The sequence below is a fragment of the Toxotes jaculatrix genome, chromosome 20 (genome assembly GCF_017976425.1).
Source record: "Toxotes jaculatrix isolate fToxJac2 chromosome 20, fToxJac2.pri, whole genome shotgun sequence".
In the NCBI taxonomy this organism is placed as follows: Eukaryota; Metazoa; Chordata; class Actinopteri; family Toxotidae; genus Toxotes; species Toxotes jaculatrix.
The window spans coordinates 8,453,865-8,477,869 of NC_054413.1; the positions used below are offsets into that span (position 1 = coordinate 8,453,865).

The 24,005-nt window shown below is 45.4% G+C and overlaps 3 protein-coding genes across 4 annotated transcripts; 2 read left to right on the forward strand and 1 right to left on the reverse strand.

The window, feature by feature from the left end:
• Window positions 1-698: 698 nt before the first annotated feature.
• On the reverse strand, window positions 699-8,062 carry atp6v1ab (ATPase H+ transporting V1 subunit Ab). The gene is made up of 15 exons (XM_041066190.1): window positions 7,924-8,062; window positions 5,284-5,387; window positions 4,992-5,120; window positions 4,499-4,713; window positions 4,263-4,400; window positions 4,025-4,176; window positions 3,738-3,900; window positions 3,549-3,657; window positions 3,228-3,350; window positions 2,481-2,595; window positions 2,322-2,385; window positions 2,013-2,216; window positions 1,754-1,848; window positions 1,373-1,544; window positions 699-1,195 (listed from the first exon to the last, which is right to left on the reverse strand). The coding sequence occupies exons 2-15, from the start codon at window positions 5,363-5,365 to the stop codon at window positions 1,103-1,105; spliced, it is 1,854 nt and encodes a 617-aa protein (XP_040922124.1). The 5' UTR covers window positions 5,366-5,387; window positions 7,924-8,062; the 3' UTR covers window positions 699-1,102.
• Window positions 8,063-9,583: 1,521 nt separating this feature from the next.
• Window positions 9,584-13,291, forward strand: naa50 (N-alpha-acetyltransferase 50, NatE catalytic subunit). 2 transcript variants are annotated; one of them, XM_041066263.1, is made up of 5 exons: window positions 9,584-9,767; window positions 11,001-11,137; window positions 11,296-11,415; window positions 11,505-11,571; window positions 11,806-13,291. In XM_041066263.1, exons 1-5 carry the CDS (start codon window positions 9,760-9,762, stop codon window positions 11,981-11,983), a joined length of 510 nt encoding a protein of 169 aa, XP_040922197.1. In that variant the 5' UTR covers window positions 9,584-9,759; the 3' UTR covers window positions 11,984-13,291. The 2 variants fall into 2 exon arrangements, with proteins under 2 accessions (XP_040922197.1, XP_040922198.1); XM_041066264.1 differs by having other exon boundaries at window positions 11,004-11,137.
• A 251-nt stretch (window positions 13,292-13,542) lies between these two features.
• LOC121200637 (basic helix-loop-helix domain-containing protein USF3) lies at window positions 13,543-23,813 on the forward strand. Its single transcript, XM_041066041.1, has 7 exons — window positions 13,543-13,639; window positions 14,192-14,316; window positions 14,420-14,451; window positions 14,581-14,663; window positions 14,764-14,860; window positions 15,025-19,973; window positions 21,436-23,813. The coding sequence occupies exons 2-7, from the start codon at window positions 14,273-14,275 to the stop codon at window positions 23,251-23,253; spliced, it is 7,023 nt and encodes a 2,340-aa protein (XP_040921975.1). The 5' UTR covers window positions 13,543-13,639; window positions 14,192-14,272; the 3' UTR covers window positions 23,254-23,813.
• The last annotated feature ends 192 nt before the right edge of the window (window positions 23,814-24,005 follow it).

Below are 24,005 nucleotides of genomic sequence, written 5' to 3' on the forward strand. Positions count from 1 at the left end.
CATACCTTAAGGGAGTCGTCACCTCATTGGTGACGCTCATTGGCCTTCACAGAGTTAGTTAAGAGTTCCGAAAGGATCTCTCGCCTCATTTAATAAGGAGTGCTCCAGGACGCGTTGCTTCCAATTATGGGCAAGTACTTTTGATTCCAGGTATTTAGGTGAGCAGCCTGCTGCAGTGCGACGTGTTTTCTTACGTGGATATCCAGTTTTTATTAACAATTGCATAATATATCTAAAGGCACATTAGGTCATCTGTACTTTTGTTAATTGCAAACACTAAAATGAGTTCAGACCTTTCAAAAAAAAATGAATTAAAGTAGTTACATTTATGCTTATAAAGAAACATGTGAGGGCAGAGTGCAGGAGACTCCAGGAGTAAGAATGTTATGCAGAGAGACCAGTTCAACAACATCATCAGAAACTATGAGGTCAAACAGGGAAACACACAAGCACAGGCACAACATTATTCTTTTTTTTCCCCCACGTTTTAATTCTTTGGGAGTAACATGACGAAAGTAGTGGACAGCAGAGCGTCAGAGTCCGACTCTTACACATTCACACGGCAAAGTACACAACACAACATAGCATGAAACACAACCATAAAAACAAAAAGAGAGAACAACAAAGCCTTCACGTCAAAATGCTGGCAATAAATAGACTGATCTTATTAAATTTATATTCAATACTCTTCTGTACAGATGGTCTGTGAATTACAATACATCAACCGAACAATCCTCTTCAGGAAGAGCAACACGGCTACACACACAGAAATCATGTAAACAGAGAAAGGAAGAAACGGGGTGAAGAGATCCCTCTTTCATACACACACAAACACACACAATCAATGACCATGCAGAGGATCCAGAGTAAGCCTATATGAGGCAACGAATAATAATGAATACAGTACATCTTTCTCTTTTCCCTCCACATGAAATTGTGCACACACACGTGTACGTACGCACACACGCACATACTCTCTCACACAGTCACCCACAAAGGAGCACAGGGGAGCACGCAGGTTTTGGGAATACGAGGAGGTGGAATGTGATTCTGCACTGGAGGGGTCGGAGATGAAAACTGGAAAGGTTGTGAGAGATGATGTCTATTCCTCCAACGTACGGAAGGCGTTCTGCATGTCCTCCACCAGCTGAGCGTACTCGGCCTTGATCTTAGTCTCGCCGTCCTTCACTGGGTCCTGTGCAGACACGGAAATGCAATTCTTAGAACGTGAGCAGAAAACGGGATACCCGAGCAGACTCCATGCATGAGCTTTTATGCATCTTATACTTGTTTGTAGCCTCATTAAGCAGAGGACACATTTACAAGCTTTTGCAGGCATTAACACACACGCACACGTGAAAACCACACACACCTTGAATTTCATCGAGCTGATCCTGTAGAGGATTTCTCCCATGTGCTCCCTGATCATGGCCCAGGTAATTTTGTTGTCGCTCTGAGCCGTGGTCTCCACCGCGTGCCGCGCCATGTCGTAGAAAGCAATCATGTTGGAGAGAATGCCCACTGTCTTATAGAAGGGACAGAACCTGAAGGGACACATAAAAAAAAGTCAGTCACAGCTGATTCTGTCAGTTTTTTTTCAGCCATTATGCCTATTTAGGGCTAATCTGATCTATAGTGACGAACGTACCTAACAGTAATGTTTCACTTTTGCTTTATCCTCAAAATGTCCAACATCAATTTGAGAGTAGGACAAGAAATAAGTGAGCACATGCTACATTGGGTATAATGTTACCTGTCATAAGGAGTGTAACCGTTCTGCTGCAGGAAGTCGTCTTTGATCAGTTTGGCCACTTCCAGGGTGATTTTATCTGTTTCTGCCAGTGACGCCTGTCAGAGGGATAATCAGGTCAGCAGCCGCCTTAGAACATTATCCGTTTAATCAGTGAGGTTTCTGAACGAGCAGATGCATAATAAATGAGAGTATGTGATATTTTATGCACAATGTGTTTCTAACTTTGAAGCTAATTGCCTGAAAATCAAAGAGTTCATACCTTTCCAACAAGCTGCACAATCTCAGCCAGGTCCTCCTCCTCCTGCAGGATCTCCTTGGCCTTGGTACGCAGGGGCACAAATTCAGGGAAGTGCTTGTCGTAATACTCATCCAGAGCGCGAGTGTATTTGCTGTAGCTGATCAGCCAGTTCACGGAGGGGAAGTGCTTCCTCTGAGCCAGCTTCTTGTCCAGACCCCAGAACACCTGAGAGAAAGAAGCGTGGTCACGTAAACTACGGAAAGAATCTCTGATCAACAACGCTGATCTATTTAATTCAGCTGACAGTGGGATCTGAATGTGTTGGTTTACCTGTACAATACCAAGTGTGGCTGAAGTAACAGGGTCAGAGAAGTCACCACCAGGAGGTGATACACTAAGAAAAAAAGAAAACATTTTACCTTAACTGTTACAAGCCATAAAATATACGCAGAGTAATGCCTCCCTCTAGTGATATAAAGCTGTACTCACGCTCCTACGATACTGACGCTGCCCTCCCTCTCGGGGTTGCCCAGACACTTCACTCTGCCAGCACGCTCATAGAAGGAGGCGAGACGAGCACCCAGGTAGGCAGGATAACCACTGTCTGTTGGCAGATACAAAAAAAAATAAATCCACAGTTTTATACACAGCTGACGGTCTTCATATTTCAGCAGGATTTAAAACAGCGAGATGACCCTGACTGTTACATTAATATCCAGCTGGAAGTAGGACTGCAACTAATGATTATTTTCACTATAGATTCCATCCTTTCAGCTATAGTTGGAAGATCAGATTATACATTTGATGGTTTAGCTTTAAGGTTTAAGCTGTAAGAAATCAGCAACAATCACTAAAGTCTGTAAATGATGACCTTATCTTGAGTTAATAGGATCTTCCTGTGATTTACTAAATAAACAGTTGTTTCTTCTGACACTGATATGAAGAAAAAAAAAATCAAAGGAGGAACAGAGTGGTTCATTGTTAGAACATGCAGAGGATTGGGTAAGTTTTGTGAAATTCACAGATTTACTGCCACTTCCTTTTACAAAACAGAAACTGATCACCAAAAAAAGACCTGATTTCTCCTGTAATCCAGTGTGAAGTCTGAGTCTGACTGATCTGAATTAGTAACTGCTTTAAAAAAAAAAAAAAACGTATTCAATGCCAGAAATTCAGTACAGAAGCGTAAATCTGCCGTGAACCTTTGTTTCAGTCTCCAGGAGACTCCAAACTTACCAGCAGGCATCTCAGCCAGACGGCCAGAAATCTCCCTGAGAGCCTCGGCCCAACGGGAGGTGGAGTCGGCCATCATGCTCACATTGTATCCCATGTCTCTGAAGTACTCAGACAGCGTGATTCCTGCCAAAACAAACTTAGTTAGTACGCGCTGCTCATGTGAGCTAATCTACAAGCAATCACAGACTGAGAGTGAATGATTCGCCCATTAAGTAACTAGCTGGTGACTGTTTTCATTGCAAACACTGTATTGTTCTGTGATTGGATAAAGATGGCATTCTGAGTACTTTCAAAGTGTATTTCTCACTGGTTGACATTTACCTGTGTAGATAGAGGCTTCTCTGGCAGCTACAGGCATGTTGGAGGTGTTGGCCACCAGCGCTGTTCTCTTCATGATGCTCTCCGTCTTCCCATCCACCTCCATGGTCAGCTGTTGGCCCGACAACAATGTCAGTTACCCTGAAAAGTCGCCCTACTCTGTACAAAAGGCAAACCAGTATCTCTACCCACCTCGGGGAAGTCTCGCAGTACTTCGGACATCTCGTTACCACGCTCCCCGCAGCCGACGTAGATGATGACATCACTGTTGGAGTACTTGGACAGGGACTGGGAGATGACAGTCTTACCACAACCGAAGGCTCCAGGGATGGCTGTGGTTCCTCCCTGCACACATCTTTACAAAGAGAAAATAAAAATAAAGGAGTCAAAAAAGCCTCGAGGACAAGAAAATGGCTTAGGATGCAAACTTTCTCAAAATGTCATGAGTAAAAAGATTAAAAGGAGAACGTGGGACTCACGGGAAAAGGGCGTCCAACACTCTCTGTCCAGTCAGCAGCGGGTGATTGGCAGGCAGCTTCTCTGTGACGGGTCGCACTTGTCTGACAGGCCACACCTGCACCATGGTGAACTTCTCCTTCACCCCCTCGAACTCCAGCTCCATCACCACGTCCTGACACACAACGCGCACAGCTTTTAACACAAAACAACATTTCACTCTGAAAGCAGAGCAGGTAGCCGGAGTTGTGCAGAACTCACGTTAACGTCGTAGTTTCCAGGAGGAGCCACGTAGGTCACGGTGCCTCTGTTTTTGGGGGGCAGCATGATCTTGTGCTTGATGAGGGAGTTCTCGAACACCATGCCATAGATGTCTCCTCCTGTGATGTGACTGCCAACCTATCAGTGAGAAAGGAGGAGAGGCATACTGTCAATCTTATTCATCTAAAGATGTCAAAATGTCAGCAAAACGTTCTGACGCCTGCACAGACACGCACCCGAAGGCTCTTGCTGGGAGAAAACTCCCACTTGAGGTCTCGGTTGAGGGCTCCAATGTTAACACCTCTGGGGATGTAGATACTTTGTGTGATGTCATTAATGTCCTTCAAGGGTCGCTGGATACCATCAAAGATGGACCCCATGATTCCTGGACCCAACTCGACGGACAGAGGCTTCCCCGTCCGCAGCACAGGATCTCCAACAGACACACCAGCTGTGCTGAAGCTCAGGAAAATCCAGTAAGTTGGGATGAGAGTCTAGAACTCTCTGAAGAAATAACATGATTACAACATCCAAAACATAGAAGGAGACACAACAGAGACCATTAAACACAAAAAAGTTAGGCTGGTATATATATTTCATTAGCTTTTTACACTACATGACTATATACACACCATTGCACCAACAGAAAACATTGTGATTAAATCCAGTTGTTAGCTGCAGCTATAGCAGCCATACAAAATGATGGACATTGCTTAACAGTAAGGATACATGTCTCCTCGTAGACCTGGATGGTGGCCATGTCTCCCTCGAGCCTGATGATCTCTCCCACCAGCTCACTGTGGCCGACACGGACCAGCTCATACATGGCTGCCCCAGCCATGGCTGTAGCTGTCACCACTAGAAACACAAACAAGGTATGATCATGAGAGCAAACGCATTTAAACGACCACTGTTAGACAGATGTGGACATTCGTGTTTTTCATGTCAGGCCTTTTGAGGGGAAAAAGAAAAGAATGCCAAGATGACAGTGTTTTGTAAATGTGTGTTTGTGGAGGCCAACCTGGTCCGGAGACTCCATGAACATATCCAAACTGGCTCTCTCTCTCCTCATCCCTGATCTTAGGCAGCTTGGACATGTCCATCTTCACGGTTTTATTAGTCTAACTGTAAGGAGAGCAGGGAGGAGAGGCATCAGAGAAACACCCAGGGAAAGGAGAAAATGAACCACAGGACTGAAGGAGAGGCCACCCACTCCCCTGCTACGGTCACTTCAAATAAAAGAACATCATGCATCTACATTTTAATAACTTAGTGCTTTGAGAGTGCTTTGATTAGAGCTGTTAAAGTTCATTTCATCAGAGACGACAGAGTGGTTGAGTTTTTATATGAACTATGTTTTTATGCTGATGTTCACAGACTCACAGGGAGAATCATGGCAACCTCAAAGAAAATACAGCAACATCACTGCTCACGACTCCATATATCTGAGTGTTACAGAACGTGATCTATCCCCACATCCACCCCACACCCCCACCCCTTCAGGTCCAGTTGTTCAGTTAGTCAGTGTGACATCCCAGGCTAACAGAGGGGAATCACACACAGTCCAGCATATTCCCCTGTTTCTTCTTCACACATGTACATATGTCACATGTATGTAAACACAGCAGGCTCCATTTTAATCAAGAGAGTTACAGCTGTCTCCCACAGGTGCATCTTTGCATTCAGGATTCTAATTTTTCTCTACCATTATTCATATTTCTGTCACATTTACTGCGTATCACATCTGCTAGATTCTGTCCTAACTCAATTTGGCGACACGCAGGAGTACCGCACACACAGGCTGTCATCGGTCGTGACATAGACCCATCCCCACAGAGAGCCAACTGCAGATGCTGTTCACACACTGAAGAGCAGCTTTATCTGCAATACACTGCATGCATCAGTCACGGGGGATCACGCCAACGCACTCTCGTTACTCAGTTTTTGCATCCTTCATTTTTCATTCTCTATCTGACAGTCGTATCTCTCTCACACACTCTACATCTGTGCCCTTTTCTTGTCCTTCCCACTGATGCACAGATCTTCCTGTTTACGCTAGGCTGCTTAACCCATCTGTGCAGGAATACAGCAGCTCCACCAACAGGCCAATGCAGTAATTACAAGAATTTCCACTCTGTTCCCATGGCAAATCATTTCTTAAAAAAAAAAAAAAACTCCAAAAACAGACTATATTAACTTGCTTTTGATTTTGTTTGATTTGATTTGATGTGTGTTTTAAATCAAAGACAAACTGATCGCACCTTGAACATTTGCAGCTATGCTTGAACCACTGAAGTATCACTGTGTACCTCGTTTTTTAAAGAGCCTCCAAAGAGCAAGATACAGTGGGAAGATAAGGCCCATTGTTCTAATGATTAATTTATTGTTAGATCACAGATAACTCTCTACCCGCTTGATTAATACAAACCCTACAAATAAAACTAGATTTACATATAAACAGTAAAAAAAAAAAAAATTGTTAGAGGCTTCTTTACATACAGTCAAGGTCAAATTCTCATGTAATAATTCTGACTTCAACGCTTTTATTCATAACTTCCAGAAAGAAGAAATGTGGACAAAGAAATAACAGACACAACACTTGATCATATGATCCTGGCACATGACTAGCTGGGCTCACCCTGTGAGTCTCTTTAAGGAAGTGGAACATTAGCATGGTGCAAAACTGGGAAGTACAAATTATGACTGTGTGTGGAAACACTGGAGAAATTCTCCCCCCCTTGACTATTATCCTATACAGAAAATGGACATGGGGCTTACTAAAGATAACCATGTCCTTCATGAGTATACCACTGACCTTAGCTGCTTTGATGGCTAATTTGTGATAGACAGCAAAGAAAGGGGTTGGAATGAAGGTTGTTTATTGTTATTAACTGCCAAAATGAAAGAAGGGCAGAACAGATTAATAACCAGGCAGAGACAAGTGGGCTGTACGTGTATTATCTGCAATTTAGGACTGAAGACAGGATTTGTCTCTCATTATTTCTTATTTGAGCAGAGGGGACAGGACAGTGGGGTTAACACTAAGAGGACGCCTGCACATGTAGATATTTGATGTCTGTGCAAAAATAGGCTCAGAAATGTTACATGTAAGTGAGAAGACCAGGAAAAAAAAGAAAAACATCCTCACACAGTGGCGTTAATTGCAGACTCCTTCAATGCAGGTAGCTGATCGTATGAAACTCGGCTAAATTTAACTGGTTTTAAACACAAAAATACACTAGAGATTCAGTGGCATAGGTTTGACCTGGTGGCCTGTATGTAGTATATGACGAGCAGGGCTCTGTCAATGCAGGATCTTCTGTTTCGACAGCTTTCCTAGAAATCGTACCTTAGCTAGCTTTACTGACACATCACGAAGAGTCGAAAATCGCCCCGATAAGTCGTAAATAAACGTGTTTTTAATTTCCACTCAATTCCACTCCATCTTAACAATAAAAAAGCTAGCTAGCACCGTAGATGTTTCGGTATCATGAAAATGATAGCAAGATTTGGTCTCTCGGCCTGGCTGAAAACTGCTGGCTCTACCGTTTTTGCGCAACGGGACAGCTAAATTATTTCATTATCAACAACACAGCAGAGCAAATATCAGTTTATAAAATCGAGATAGCGCAGCACAGGTGAACAAAAATATAATACTCACCGTGTGATTGTGGAGCTGTGGTTTTTCTGTCTTGCCTCAAGAGAGAAACGATGGGTGCTGCGATGCGTGACAGCAGACCGAGATCAGCTGACTTCATTCACTCGCCGCTCGGTTTTACTGCTGGGCCCCTGCAACTGCCGCCATTTTGGATCCGCCCCGGGACCGCCGCAAAGATTTTCAAGGGATGAGGGCTGGAGATCGATCGCTCTAGATCAGTATTCGTCTACAGCGAGCACTAGAAAGGACCAGCAGAGGAAAGGCCACTAAAAGTACAGGACCGAAATTTTTAAATACTTTGAATACCCCGAGTCACAGACCATGCAAGTGCATTTTAACCTAATCTTTAATGCGCTGTTATATAGAGGGGCCCCTGAAAAAGGCTTTAATATCTTTGATTTGACCGTTCATAGTATAGTCCTAAATTATTTTGCACTTGAACTACTCCCTGTTCTATATGAATGGACAAAAAACATTTTTTAGCCCAGTCTAATGTGGCCCTGCTGACAGGCTATAATGATTTTGTTAGATAATGATTGTAGACCTTCCATTACATAATTCAATCAGACAAGTTAAAGGATCACCCATGTCATGTGCCTATCTCTCATGTGGTGAATATCTTTGTAGCAACTTTTGAGCCCGAATGGGGGAGCTTTCACAAATTGCTGTGATTAATTATTTACTCCATGTAGATGCCCTTCTCTTAAAATACAAGCTAAATGTCCATGTGAACGGATAGAAATGTTCTATATCTAACAATTTCATTTATAGATACGACTTTAAAGCGGTCTATAGTTGTATGTATAGGGCTTGGTTTGTGTTTTTAAGCTTGATTTTCTGGCGGTGTATCAAAAAGCCTTTGTCTTATTTTAAAGATAAAATTATTTTTTGCAAAAGTACAGAGACTCTTCCAAAAATGAAAGTAGTAGGTGTTAGATACGTTGGAAAAAAAGGGGTTTTTTGCCCTGAGTGAGGAATCACAGGGTGTGCTTCCTCTCCGGTTTCGTACATGTCCCGCTTCGTTTCTATGATTGGCAGAACTTAATCCCAATCACGGACCTAGATATCCCTAACTGAAGTCTTCACGAGACTTAAACATATTGTATACAGGAATTCGAAAAGTATTTTATATGGTTGTTTTAATAATGTGTAATGTAACTAAACATAAAAGCTGGATTTCCAACTTAGAAAAGTGGGCCACTGCCCATTCCATCACAGAAATACTGTAAGCTTGCAACCAATAATTATTTTCATTATCAATAGGTCTGATGATTATAATCTTAATTAACTGATTGTTTAGTTTATAAAATGTACGTAGTTAAGAATGTTCATCATTAGTCCCTGAAGCCCAAGATAACATATTCACCAAAGGATTTTTTGGCATTTTCAGCTGACTAATCAGTTTATCAACTTATCATTTCAGCCCTAGAGCACTGGTTGGTTTTTGCGTTGCAGGGAAACACTGAAACTACCACGTATGGTCGACGTCAGTAGGGGCCCAACAGCAACCTTTATTTACAGTAGATGACAATTTCATTAATTGATTTTGTTAGGGACCTTAGGGACGGCGTGCAACCTGAAAGACCTAACCCAGGACAAAAAAAGTCTGAACAAGTGCGCCGTCGTGCTTGTGCGCATGCGGGGGTCAGGGTTGACAGTCTCCACACAGTCGTGGAAGGAGTGCGGCGGCTAAGCTAACTGCAACCATCGCAACTAGCTACATGTGGAGGGTAAAACGGGAGGCATCCCTGACCCTAACTCTGTCAAAATTCCTCCTTTATACCCCAAACAACGGTAAAGTTCAGCCTCATCGAAAATAAGGGATATTATCTGTTTACAATGAAAGGGTGAGTGTAAGCTTTTAAGTCACGAATAAGTAGCTTAGCACGAGTAAAGTTTTTCATGTCTGTTTTTTTTTCTGCAAGGGGAGGCGGGGAGGAGACGGTGAGGCTAGCTAGCTAGCTAGCTTGCTAAGCTACTTTTATTTAGGTGTAGGGCAAAAAAATACAAACGACAGTACCGTTACGGACACGGTTCTGTCACGGATATTCTGGTCCAGTTAAGCCGCCAGTCGGTTGGTTTAGGTCGCGACCAGGGAAAGCTAACTAGTTAGCTGCCACTGGGAAGCTGAGTCAGTAAACCCAATTTAGCTAAGCTAAACAGACAGACCTTGGATCTTAGATGATTTTGTGTGTTCGCATCAAAGTCGTCAACGGCTCGGCTGAACTCCGGCTAAGGGTACCCAGCCAATTGGACAAGTTGCTGAACAGTCAGCCTAGGTTGATCAACTCTGTGACAGTTGTGTTAACGTTACACCCGACATCAACTTCAGAGTTTGGGGCAGCTTGCTCAGTGTAACTTGATCTGTCAAAGTAACACACTAGCAGTGATGCTCCACGTTTTGACTAACACGTTTTTTGGCTAAGGTCTCGATTCTCAGATGACACGAGGACGATTAGCGCCGTGCTGCGTTAATTGTCCAGATAGGATTTCACAGACTTTACGGTCTGAAGCGTGGACGGATGCTGGCTCTGTACATCCCAATGAACAACACACGTGACCAACAGCTGTTTTTGGACGTGTATTTGTCCTAAAAATACCACAGTGAACTCCTCAACCAGGCAAAATGGATTGTTTGGGTCACTTACTGAGCCACAAATCCAATTTATTCAAAGTAGAACATTCAGCTCTTTCATTTTAGCAGGTGCAGAATCCCTTTCTTAGTAAATAAATATCAGGAATTTGAATTATTAACTTCTGCTGTGGTCATTGTTTAGAAAATCTGATTATAAGTAGAAAGTGTATGGCACTGGGAAATACTACAGGACATCCCACTGCACTGTAAAGTTTCATATTTTTGCTTGAAAAAGGACCTAAAAGATTAATCAGTTATCAAATTAGTGGAAAAAAAAAAGAAAAGGTTTCAGCAGTGCTAGAAATTGAGGTTGTCAAGATACTTGAGCATTCTATTGTCATTTTCACTCCTGTACAGTTGCTCGTTAATCCATTTTAAGTCCAAGAATCCTGAACATAATGGTGTACTCGTTATCAGCTATTTGACCGTTTCGCTCTTGTTCCAGTAGCCGGATCGAGCTGGGGGACGTTACGCCCCACAACATTAAGCAGCTGAAACGCCTGAACCAGGTCATCTTTCCTGTCAGCTACAACGACAAGTTTTACAAAGATGTGCTGGAAGTGGGAGAGCTTGCAAAGCTAGGTAAGAGACATAACTCATGTAGATCACATCCAGATGACTTCAAAGAAACATACTTACATTTTTAGGTATCAAGCCATTACTTTTCAGGTACTTTTTAGGTATCAAGGATTCCCTATATGTTGGTGGTGTGTCAGTGTTACCTTTTCTTTGTCTTGCAGCATACTTCAATGACATTGCAGTGGGTGCTGTATGCTGCAGAGTGGACCACTCTCAGAACCAGAAGAGACTTTACATCATGACACTCGGTTGTCTAGCACCCTACCGTAGACTTGGAATTGGTAAGCAGCTCTGACCTCTGTAAGACTCTGTACTGCACTTTGTGATCTTGTGTTTTATTTGTCCAACTTTACCTTTATGTCTCTTTCAGGTACAAAGATGCTGAATCATGTGCTAAACATCTGTGAGAAGGATGGCACTTTTGACAACATTTACCTGTAAGTGTCTAATTGCAGAAAGCGCATGAGGAGATTTTATTGATGTTTGTGTAAACTACAGCTGTAGTTAACATGTATTTTCAGGGTGGGTTAATTAGATCCCTTTTACTGATACTGATCAAACTGGCAGATTCCTTCAGCCCTAGTGTAAACATAAATCAATTAATCTGTTGGTAACTTCTCGGCCAAGTCTTGTGTTCTACCACTAACTAAACTTTTTTTCCCTACCTGCAGTCATGTGCAGATCAGCAATGAGTCAGCCATTGACTTTTACCAGAAGTTTGGCTTTGAGATCATCGAAACAAAAAAGAATTACTACAAGAGGATAGAGCCTGCAGATGCCCATGTGTTGCAGAAGAGCCTGCGCAGCCCATGTGCACCCCCCACCGGAGAGCTTCAGAAGGCAGAATAGAGGCACATCATGGAAAGAGCACAGATGTGCCCGCCTCCACAGAAACAGAACTGTGACAAATGCCCCCAGGGTCGACACATTCAACACTTTCTTCAAAGGACGCTAAAAAGAGAAAACAAATTTAAAGTACAAAAATTGCTGCATTTATTTTGCAAAGGGGTCCCCTTTGATTTTTGCATATTTTATTGCTCCCCTTTCCTTATACAGATAATTGAAAATGACAAAAAGCTCAGTATCCAGAAGTGCTCCTATTGACAATGTTGCCAACTTCAGACAGTTTTAGACTTGGTGGAGGTGGAGGGTGTGGTGTTTGCAAATCATACTGTTTGTGTTTGAGTTGTTTTTATGCGGTTATTAAAACTAATGGGGACATATCTATACTGTTGAGCAAAAGAAAACAGTTGGTTTGAAGCAGTAAAAGTGTTTGAAAGATCATCAGTGACACACAGAAATCCCAGCTGGTCAGCTTGGAGTGACGTTTTGGGTTGTTACGTGGAACAGTCACAACTCTATTCCCTCACCATCTGAACCCTGGGATTCATGGGAAATGAGTCTGACCAGTTTGTTGATATGTCACGTCCAGAGGGGGAAAAGCAGAAATACATCCCCTAAATACGGGCGCGAGGCAGGCTGAACGGTTTTGAGGTGGTGGGAAGACATGGTCACCACTCATAATTTCTGAATAACTTTATGTTCCAGCCTGTTAATTTAAATCCCCTGAAACTGTTTCTGTTATTTTTATTTTTTACACCAAGAAGGCAAATGGTTCAGAGGTTCTTCTGGGTTTACTACCAAGAGTGAAAACATTAAGGGATGAGAGAAACAAACAAAATATCATTGTATTGAATGTGTTTCTGAGAAGGGCACTCCACAATGTCTTCAGAGGGATGTCTGAATAACAACAGATTGGCTGTTTGGGATTGGATTTGGGCATTATTTTCAGTGGTATAATGAAGGTGTGTGAGGATGTGTGTCTCTAAACACATGTTAGTGTTTTGAGACATCTTACCTTTAACACCTTTGGCACCTTATGTAGCCACCTTGCAGAAATGGTCTTCTCAAACTTCCTGCCTCAGTCAGCTTCTGTTGTTACACACACCTTCATTAGGTTTGGACGTTTTAGTGTGATCTCTTAAACATTGTACTACCCAGAGGAAGCTCTGACCCCTCTGCATGCAAGGAGAGTTGTGTCCTCTCCGCTGTAGTATAAGCATGTTTTTCCTTTCTTTGAAGAATTTTATCTTTTCTGGAGCTCTATATTGTAAGACTTTTTAACGTCTAAATAAAGGAATTACTATTTGCAGTAAATGTGTTTCTAATTATTTTTGTTCTGTTCCATGCACGATGAATTATTTGCTAAATAAGCTTCAAAAGCATTTACTGCATAGAAAGATGCACAGCATAAATATCTGGGTGCATTCGTTGTAAACCCATCCCTGGATGCCTTTTGAGACGTCGTGATAGGCTGAAACTTCCCACTTCTGGGATCCGATTGGCCCTCATCTCCCCCAGAGCCCTCCTCTGCCTGCACAAGTTTAGGTGTACCTAGATTGTTTTGAGAGATGAGTTGAGTGGAATGCTTTGCTAGCTAACAGTTAGCATTTAAATTCAAAGTTCTCACAGAGACAGACAGTCTCCAAAATGCCGAGGCTAGAGGTTAGTGGAAACTGTCCTTCGCTTGCAGCTTTTCATCAGCAGGGACGCGAAGAAGTCCGCCATTAATTTGCTTAATTATTATGTCGGCGACGGTAAGCTAAGCTAGCTACCAGCCAGCTAGCTAACAGTAAGCTAGCTGAATAGGTAATTGCTCAGGTTGCTAGTTTCTTGCTGGTTAAGTGACGGGATAATTGTCTGAACATCGCGTTACTGTCGGCAACGTAAACCAACACTCACTCACCAGAACTGTTGCAGTTCGTGAAAGAGATTGTAATTATGCTGTAATATGCAGATAGATGAGTTTGAGTTAGCTTTAAAGCTAGGTTAATCTATGCCAGTTTATTAGCATCTAGTAGTTGTAGTACAAGCTCAGTGCAGCTGAACAAAGTCTTCTCACTATATTAAATCTACTGGTGTATCAAATCATACGACAACATGACTGCTGGCGAATTGCATCTGCATTGTTTTTCCATGGCGTTATATAGTTGACTGGTGCTAGCATGCTCTTTAATAATTCATACTATATCCGGATGCTTTATGTTGTCATTGCAGGACGGGCACGGAAGGGATTTAAGGTCCAGCTGTTAAATGTGTTGACTGGTACCTTATCATAAAGGCAACTGTTAGGACAGGATGCCAGAGATGACTGAAACTCAGACACCTGGTCGTAAACCCAAGTAAGAATGTCTGATCTTTATTGTTGTTCTAACCACATTATCAGTACGTGCAGATGTAATAGAAGGGTGAACTTATTTCTGTTTTTCTTTTTTTCTTTTGCAGAAAGAAGAAAAACAAAGAATCTCATAATGCAGGTAAAATAATATCTCCTGTTATTGCTTCAGTTCTAACCTTGCTGCTAGGTTTAGGTGGGGCATTTCTGCTACTGGGGATCATTATAAACACAACTGTGAATTAAACTTTTTTTTTGTTTGTTTACTTAGTTGAGAGACACAGAAAAGAGAAAATCAATGCCGGAATTAATCGCATTGGTAATCTTCTGCCCTGTTCCCAGGCACTTAAACAGGTAAGAGACAAGTAGACGTCGTTTCTCCTGGTCGGTGACATGTTATGGTTAAATTAGTGTCTGTATATGTGGCATCAAATCTTAATCTCTTTATCTGCAGAGTAAGAACATGATCTTAGACCAGGCTTTTCGCTACATCACTGAACTGAAGAAACAAAATGATACAATGCTTCTGGAGGGAGGAGATAAAGTCCAAGGTGAAGTTGAATGATTGTACAGTTCATGCATAGTTTTTGCTTTGCTCATAATTTAATTACTCTTTAAGTTATGAAAGTGTGATCATACAGTATGTGTACTTGGAGTTATTACTGTGCGATAAAGTGCATAATTGATTGATTGTGTGTGCTTGCCATCTGTGTAGCGGAGGAGATCCGACGGCTGCGGCGTCAGTTGGAGGACCTCAGGAAGGAGAGTGCTCACTACATCGAGCTCCTCAAAGCCCATGACATAAACCTTCTAGAGGATCCCACCATCCACTGGAAGGGCAAACAGCGCTGTGCCAAGGTGGCAAAGGTGACCCCTACTCACCAGCTCCCAAAGGGGATCATTGTCTATTCCAATGGCAATGTGATGTGCCCAGCGGGGAAGGAGACTAGCCCAGGGAAACAGCCTTCAGAAACATTAATTCTTCAGCCACCATCTGAGGTTAGTGGCAGGTTAAGAGTTAATGGAGCCCTGCTGCAAGTTAATACCTCTTCTTCCACCCCTGCACTTCTCCCTGGGTCGACCGTCACATCCACCCAGTCAACGCCAGGCTTGAGAGTAGTAGAGCAGTGTGTGGTCGAAACACCGGCTGCAGCCCCCACACTGCCACCTTCTGTGTCTTACATCACTCTCCAGATCCCTACAGCCACCACAGCCCTGCCCCAGCAACTACAACCTGCCACTCCGGCTCAGACCCTCACAATAGCAACCACTTCAGCCCCACAGCTCCCCACTGAAAGCCCTGCTCCGCCTGTGTCCACTCTCCCCACATTTACCCAAACTGCAACTAGAACAACCACCTCAGAAGTTAGTTCTTGGGTGACACAGGATACTGCCATTCGGACTGTAAGTTATACTGCTATCCCTAACAGCCAAGCCCTTCTTAGGGCAGGGGCGGCAGGCAGCACACAGACTACCTGGACAACACTGCAGATGGCAGGGAACACGGTACAGCCAGTCTGCCAGAGTCTCCCTACCCCAGAGGTCAGCAACACTGCCCAGGCTGTCCAGCAGGTGACTCTGTGTCCAGTGAGCAACAAACCATCAGTTCAGCCGATTCAAATACAGATGCAACCAAATGTCCCTGTACAGCAGGCACCCATTACAGCCCACATTCAAGCGCAGCCCTTTCAGAGACCACCCCAACTACGCCCAGCAATCTTGAACCAGGCACAGCCTCAGCCTGTCATAGCCCCCCAACCTCAATGTGCGGTTCTTCCCCAGTCAGCCATAGTACCCCAGCCGGCTGTGGTTGCCCACCCTGCCGTTGTGTCGCAGCCCCAGCCTGCTGTACTTCAACCAGCATCATTGCTTCCCACTCCTCCGGCCCTCATCCCTCAGCCTCAGCCCCTCCCTCAGCCAGCTCTGGTGCCCCAGCCACAGGCCACCGTGCTTCCCCTTCTTCAGACCATGCAAGTGCTACAGGTCAGCCCAACTGGAGCAGCGGCCTCAGGTGTAACAGCACCACAGAACACTAACAACCCAAGTGTGGTCATCCTGCAGCAGGCAAGTTCTTGCCCAACCCAGTCAGTTGTAAGGGAGGAAATAACCAATCAGACGCCCTGTCAGCATATTGTAATCATCCAGGCACCCAATCAGGCTGCACCTGCCCCTCAGACCCCTCAGGTTAGCATGTTGCCTGCTGCTGTACCTACTGTGTCCACTCAAATATCTACAACCAGCAGTTCAACATCTGCCACTTCTTTACAGAGTGTTGGGGGGAAGCAACTGGTGCACATCCTTCCACGCCCTGTTCAGCCTCAAATTAACCATCCCCTGCAGGTCACCCAGGCATCCTCTTCTCCACCGGTTCCTCCAACCCCACAGACTATCACTGTGAATGGCCAGGTGTTTGCCTTGCAGCCCATGAAGACCTCTGATAAAGCGAGCTCCCAGGGTGGCAAGAGTACACTCCAGCTGGTCCAGCCCACCACCACAGAGGAACCAACTACTAACGTGGCCCTCAACAGTTTAGGGGCTCTCAGCAGTCTGAACCAGAGCATCTCTCAGGGCCTTCCACTTACCATTTCTAGCCAGAACAACGGTCAGCCTCCAGCTGCTCCGTTGTCAGTAGTCCAGCAGAAGCAGCAGCAGCCTTCTGCTCCAGCGCCTGCCTCTGGAACCACACTTGGTCTTCCTGGCCAGCAGCTACAGGTCCCTTGTTTGAACCCAGTCACATCAGTAGTTAATTCCTCTAAACCTTTAGGAAAAAGGCTTCGCACATCTTTGAATATAAAGAGAGCAACGGCTAAAAGGACTAAACCTGTCAAGAAAAAAGAGCCCAGTCAGGTGCAGTCTGCTGTCGCTGTATCAGCCAAACCTACGGCTGCTGCAGGAGAGAGTCAGACAGTTCAAGTTACAGGATCTCAAGTTTCACAGTCCTCAACTGCTAAAATCACAGACATTCCCCCCACTTGTACAACAGCTGTTACAATTACAGATAGCAGTGAAGCTATGGGAAATATCACTTCTACACAAAACACAAAGACAATTATTGTCTGCAGTTCATCTAGTGAGACAACAATCTTTAATCAATCCCATTCACAGAGCAAAATTTCTGTCAGTGCATCTCAGAGTTATGCCGGAGTTAGTCATACTAACACTGGTGGTATGGCAACTGCAGTTACCACTGTCAGTGCCACATCAGTGAAGCCATCAGTAAGTTCAGCTGTGGTCATTGAGAGTAAACCAGCTGTAGTTTCTGACAACAACTCAACTGTAACCAGAGTCTCAGTTTCAGAGTTTAAACAGCCAACCACCAGTACAGCAACTAGCACAACACAAAGTAAGTCAGCTGCCACCACTGCTGTTTCTAGACAGAGCAGAACTGCGGTCAGTTCTGCAGGTGCCACTGAGGCTGGGTTCACTTCCGCCACTGTTTCTACTGCATGTATGACTCCAGCCTGCACCAGCAGTATCACAACCACTGCACCAGTATCTGTAAATCAGGTCACTGTACCAACTTCAGTATGTCGTCCCCAGGGATCTAATACCCAAGCTCCTCTCCCTTGTAATAAACCTCAGTCTCAGCCCACCACTTCATCCTCTGTGGCCATAACTGTGCCTCTCTCATCACCTGCACCAACTTTCTCCGCAGCCCACAGTTCCGTTACAGCCCCTTCAACAAGTACAGAATTTAGAAAAAGGGTCAGTACCAGTAGAGCTCCAACACAGCAGACTGACATAAACATGTCCAACCCATCCACCTGCCACCCCACTGAAGTCAAACAATCCCAGGCCCCTAGAAGAGACAGAGAGGAAGAGAGACACTCCATAGCAGCAGAGAAGGAGGGGTTGGCGGCAGCCACTTCTGACACTCCCTCTAGAAAGGACTTTGCCTTATCTCAACAGGTGTACACTAACCTTGACGATCTGGAGCACCCTATGACATCTAGCAGACAAACAGATTCTCCCATGTCTACAGGGGCTGGGGGAGGCAGAGGCTTCTCTGTGGCGTCCATGCTCCCTCAGGGTCACAGCATTAGTGCATCATCTGGCTCCTTTGGAACATTTACATTCACCTCTGAGCAGGCAGAGATCCTGGCCTTGGCCATGCTGGAACAGGACAGTCCTGGGAGGAGGAGTGGGGGCTGCTCTGGAGACAACCCTGCTTCGTCAAACCCCACCACAGCACCATGGGAGCCCCCCAAAACCCCACCAGTGTCTACAAGTAAAGAAAGAGGCTCAGCTGGACAGCAAGCTAAAGTGACTAAGCCCATGGAAACAGTAACAGTTAAACCAGCTGTCCAGGTGTCTGTTAGAGGACAAGTTGTGGAGGGGTCTGTCAGTGGGCCTAGTGGAAGCAGACATCCACAAAACATCTCATACTCCCAGCCTCAGTCCCTCCCCCAGGTTCAGTCTCAGAGCTCATCCCAGAGTGGCACGGTGGCTAGCCTGAGTGTTAACAACCTGATAAGACCCAGCTCCAGTCAGCAGCCCTACCCTGGCTCTCCCAGTCTCACTGGCCAACAGGGCTCAGTACCCTCACCTGTTGGGACCTCAGCCCACATATCTCAACCCTCAAACAACGCTCTCTCACCCTGCTCAGGTGCAGCCCAGCCGAATGAGTACACCCCCTTAAAGACTGCATTAATGAGGGCTCAAGCTGGAGTTGGTGTGAGTGAGCGACAAGCAAAGATCATCTCCAAGCGGCAGGCCCAGGAGGCGGTGATGCTGAACACTGGAAAACGACCCAAGCCTTGTCCTCCATCAGCTACCACTGTTAGCCATATGGACGTGAAAGCACCAGATCACAGCCAGATGATGGTGGGACAGCTGCTGCCCACCTCCTCAGCTGTCATGACAAGGAATAATTCAGAAAGTGGAGGGCCGCTCTTCTCCACAAACTCTTTCATGAGCCCTGTAGTTCGGCCCACAGATGGCCACTGCCCTCCGCAAGGGCCCCCGGAGCAGAATCAGCCTGGGGTGCTTCATCTGCCCCAGCACCCACAGCATGCTGCACCCCAGCCTGGTCCTCATCTGGGAGCAAACCCTTACATGAAACAGCAGCAGCAAGAGCAACAGAGACACCATCTGTACCATTTGCAACACCACCTGACGCAGCCGGATCCTGCACAGCGCCACTCGCTACACCAGAGGGCGCTGCAGCAACAGCAACAAGAGCAGCAGCAGCATGTCCAGAAGAAGCGGGGACTTGTCAGAGGCAGCCAAACTGGTTCACCTGCTGGCCTGCAACCGAAGCAGCATCACCTGGAGAAGTCTGGAGTTCAGCAGCAACACTCACATCAACAACAACAGACACAGCATCAGCAGCACACACAGCAGCAGCAGCAGTCTCAGCAGCATCCACAGCAGTCACATCAACAGTCGCAACAGCATCAACAGCCAACACAACACCAACAGTCTCATCCCCAGCAGCACCAACAACAGACACATCAACAGCAGCCCCAAACGCAGCATCAACAACACCAACAGCAGCAGTTACAGCAGCAGCAGCAGAGTTCCCACTCCAGACACCAGCAGCATCTGCAGCAGCAGATCCAGCAGCAACAGCACTTTAGACACCAGGAGAAGAGCTGCGAAGCCCAGGCAGCAGGATCCAGGGCCCACCACAGCAACCACCTGGCTCAGCAGGAGCACCTCAAGGTTGGTAGTGTCACATGGTGGAAAGTATGGTGCTATGATTTAGTAAGACTGGGAACAGAGTATAGTTTTCCTACCCTTTATATCTTTTTGTTTAACTGGCGTTTTTATTACCTATATATATATAGAGCTGACCCATTTATGGTTTTCTTATCGAAACTGCAATTTTAGACATCATGAGATCGCCAAAGCTGCGGCTTTTTTGCAGTGCTCCTAACTGACCCAGGATCTTCTGTGTCAACTATTTTACACATACATGCCGTCTCCCTACCTGCCAGGCTCACCGATCAGAAGCTGTATGCTGCTGGTGGACAGGTCACGCTAACGCAATCAGTATAACCTGCTCCACCTGCTCCTTAATCACTGAAATGGCTGCAGCTGGAGCAGAAGCGGACCTGCGGGATTTAATCCCCAATAAAAACAGCACGTCGGTCATTTGGGAGTATTTCGGGTTTCAGGCTGCAGACGTGCAAAACCTGTCGCGCTAAAGTTGCAACATCCAGCGGAAACACAACCAAGTTATACCGGCACTTGAAAAAATCATCACAGGCATTTGCATGACGAAAAAGTCCGGTGAAAAGTCTAGCGAAAATATTAAAATAACTGCCATTGGACTTTATAGAATGTACATGCATGTTTCTTAAATACATTTGAAATCAAAATTTAACTTTAGTTTTCATTCTTGCATTAGAGTAATGGTATTTAATGTTTTAATGGTATGATGTAATTTTCTGTCATGCATGTAAATGTTACTGTACATTGTGAATATTACACTGATTGCAATATCTGCAAGAAAAAAATCGCATTAAGATCTTTTCCTAAAATCGTTCAGCCCTACCTATTTATTTATTTATTTATTATCACATTATTTAAGAACAACAAAAATAATCACAACCTCAGATGTCACATTTCTGTCAGTGCAGCCAAATGGGTAAAGTTGGTATGTGGATATTTTTTTTTAGGACAGCTTGGTAAATCTGTTCAACCTACTTGACACTGTGGCTGATGACAGTGTTTACCTAGCATAGAACTAGCTGTTGCAATCCACCACAGAACACCATATTTACTCTGCCACAAAAAAAAAGAGAATCCCAAAAACAAAATGCTTGCCTTGGAGCTTTTTGTTTTTTTGTCCCGGGCATCACAGTGAAAAAGCAGCCCCGCCCCCTTAGCCACAGCTAAGACGGAGGAATGAAAATTCAAGGTTGTGAGTAATTTGAAGTCACACGCAATTAAATTATTGTAATATCTTGCCAGTTGTCAGTAATTTTAATTTATACTGTGTCTATAAATGTCTGGGACCTGTCAGGAAAGAATGTGTAATTTATGCTTTTGGATGGGTGCAGCATGACTCACAGTTGGATGACTTCTTACAAAATTATTTCTGGCTTTATTGCCGTCATTGTTTTTACGGTAACCTAACTAAACACACAGAGTGATGATATTTATAATTTCTCTCCCTCAGCCTGGTCAGGACCATAATGCTATGCAGAGGATGATGAGCTCCAGGACACTGGAGCAGCAGCTCATCTCTCCTCCCAGCAATCCTGTGTCCCGGTCATCTGACCTGGCCTGTGCGCCGTCACGCCAGGAACGCCACCGTGTTTCCAACTACTCCGCGGAGGCGCTCATCGGTAAGAGCCCCACTAGTGGTGAACAGCAGCAACGCATGGGCCTTCACCTTCAGCCTGGCCACGGTGCCACACAGGAGCAGCCAGACCTCCGTGGGTACCTGGACACATCACGAGGGAAGGCCAACATTGCACATAACCCACAGACCCGTCTGCCCTCAGATCATCCAGGGTCTGCTGATGTTCAGCGGGTCTCAGAGTGTCCGCCCTTCAAAGCCATGGGTGGAGGAGGAGGAGCACATCAGCTTGGTGGTTTCGAGGCTCAGGTGTCTCGTGGGAGCGACATGGCACCTAAGTCAGTGCCTCCGTCTCAGAGGGGCCCTCAGGGGCAGCAGCAGGGAGGGTTCAGGATGAATGTTGTCCCTCCAGCAGATGGCAGAAACCGTGGCGGCTACAGTGGAGCTCATCCTGGCTCACAAGGAGTACAGGTTGGTCCAGCACTGCCCCGGGAGCAGGAAGGTTGTCACCAGAGTTTCATGCAAAGCCTCCTTTCCCCCCACCTTCCTGAGCAGAGCAACCACCAGCGAGCAGTGCAGTGCTGTCCCCCAGTCAGCATGGAGTACAGCTGTGTGTCTGGAAGCTCTTCAGGAGACATACAGGCCAAGGCCTCCAGCCCCAGTGTGCCCCAGACGCAGAAGACTCCCGCTATGCGGCTTGGAGAGGGCAACAAGGGCCACATTTCTCAGGTCAGCAGTAACATGCATGGAGGCCCAGGTGTGCGAGCAGGTCTCCCCCACCCTCCAACCCCGCACAGCAGCTCTGAGCCAGGCCGGTCCTCGGCCCCCTCAAGACCGCCTACGGCTGTTAGCCAGCACTCTCGCCACATCACCCGTGACACTCAGCCCACCAAACTGAGACCTGGTGACCGGCCTCGATCAGGTGCTCTGAGACCAAGCAACCCCTTTGAGCCTGAGGGCCACCTGCCTCTGCCCCCTGGAGGAGGGGTGCTGCTGAGCCGACCACAGTCTGGGGGAGAGGCACGACGCACCACTATTGTTCGCTTTATGGGAGATACTGCTCAGGTTCCCAGCGAAAACAACCTGGTTCCTGACCAACACATAACACAGAACTTTGGTTTCCCCTTTATTCCTGAGGGAGGAATGAATCCTCCACCTCCCATCAATGCTAACTCCACATTCATCCCTCCAGTCAGCCAGCCCAGCGCCTCCCGTACTCCCTCCCTGCTGCCTGTGGAGCCCCAGAACACTTTACCCTCCTTCTATCCTTCCTACTCTCCGGCAGCCCACCCCAGCCTTCCCAGTGATGTCACCCTCCAATACTTTCCCAACCAAATGTTTACCAGCCCAAGTGCCGACAAAGGCAGCGCTCCTCCACTCAACAACCGCTTTGGCTCTATCCTTTCCCCACCTCGCCCTGTGGGTTTTGGCCAGGCCAGCTTTCCCTTGCTCCCAGATATGCCCCCAATGCCCATTGCCAATTCATCTGGAATCACCCCTCACATATCCAACTTCAGCCTCACCTCTCTGTTCCCTGAGATCGCCACTGGCATGCCCACTGACGGCTCAGCCATGCCTATGTCTCCCCTGCTGTCTCTCTCCAACACCTCATCTGCCGACTCGAGCAAGCAGCCCAATCGTCCCGCCCACAACATCAGCCACATTCTGGGCCACGACGGCAGCTCCGCTGTGTGAGCGGAGCATATCGGTGAACTGGTGTTCTGGAGTGAAGAGTTTAATTTTGTGTTTGAGACGCGTTGTTCTTTTAAATTTTCAAGTTCAGAAAGTGGCGGCGAAGCACCAGATGAACAGTTTCTGGTCTGATATGACACATCACGCCCATCTGGTGGTGATTTTCGTTGTTTACATGTTCAAACGATTTCAGTCCCTTTGGCGTATGTATGATGTCAGTTATGATTTGTAACATTTCAAAAATCATTTTGACTTTATGGGGACGTGGAGATGTGTTTTTTTTTTTTTTTTTTTTTAAAGCTCTTTGTTTGAAGTGTTGGTTAAACCAACTGTTTGGTAGTAAAACAAAATCATATTTAGGTTTAGAACTTGAATTCAGTGTATTCTGGGTCATAAAGAAACCTTCTGCACAGTTACCTACCAATGTAATTTACTAACTTATCAGGTTGTATTGTACAGAATCTGTTTTCTTCCAAGAGCTATTTTGTAAATACCAATGTTTCATATGAGAATTGTTAGATTATGTATGTATTTGTAAATACAAAATTGATTAATAAAGTTTATAAGAAGACCTTTGTATTTGCTAATTGGAGAACTGCGTTTGTGTGTTTCCTGCTATATCATTTTTTAATTGAGAAACACTGAAAATCAGTTGTGGTGGTATCTTTATTTCAAAAGATGAAATAAAGATAAAGAAATAAAGAAAATTTTATCTTTATTTCAAAAGATGAAATAAAGATAAGATGCACCAGACA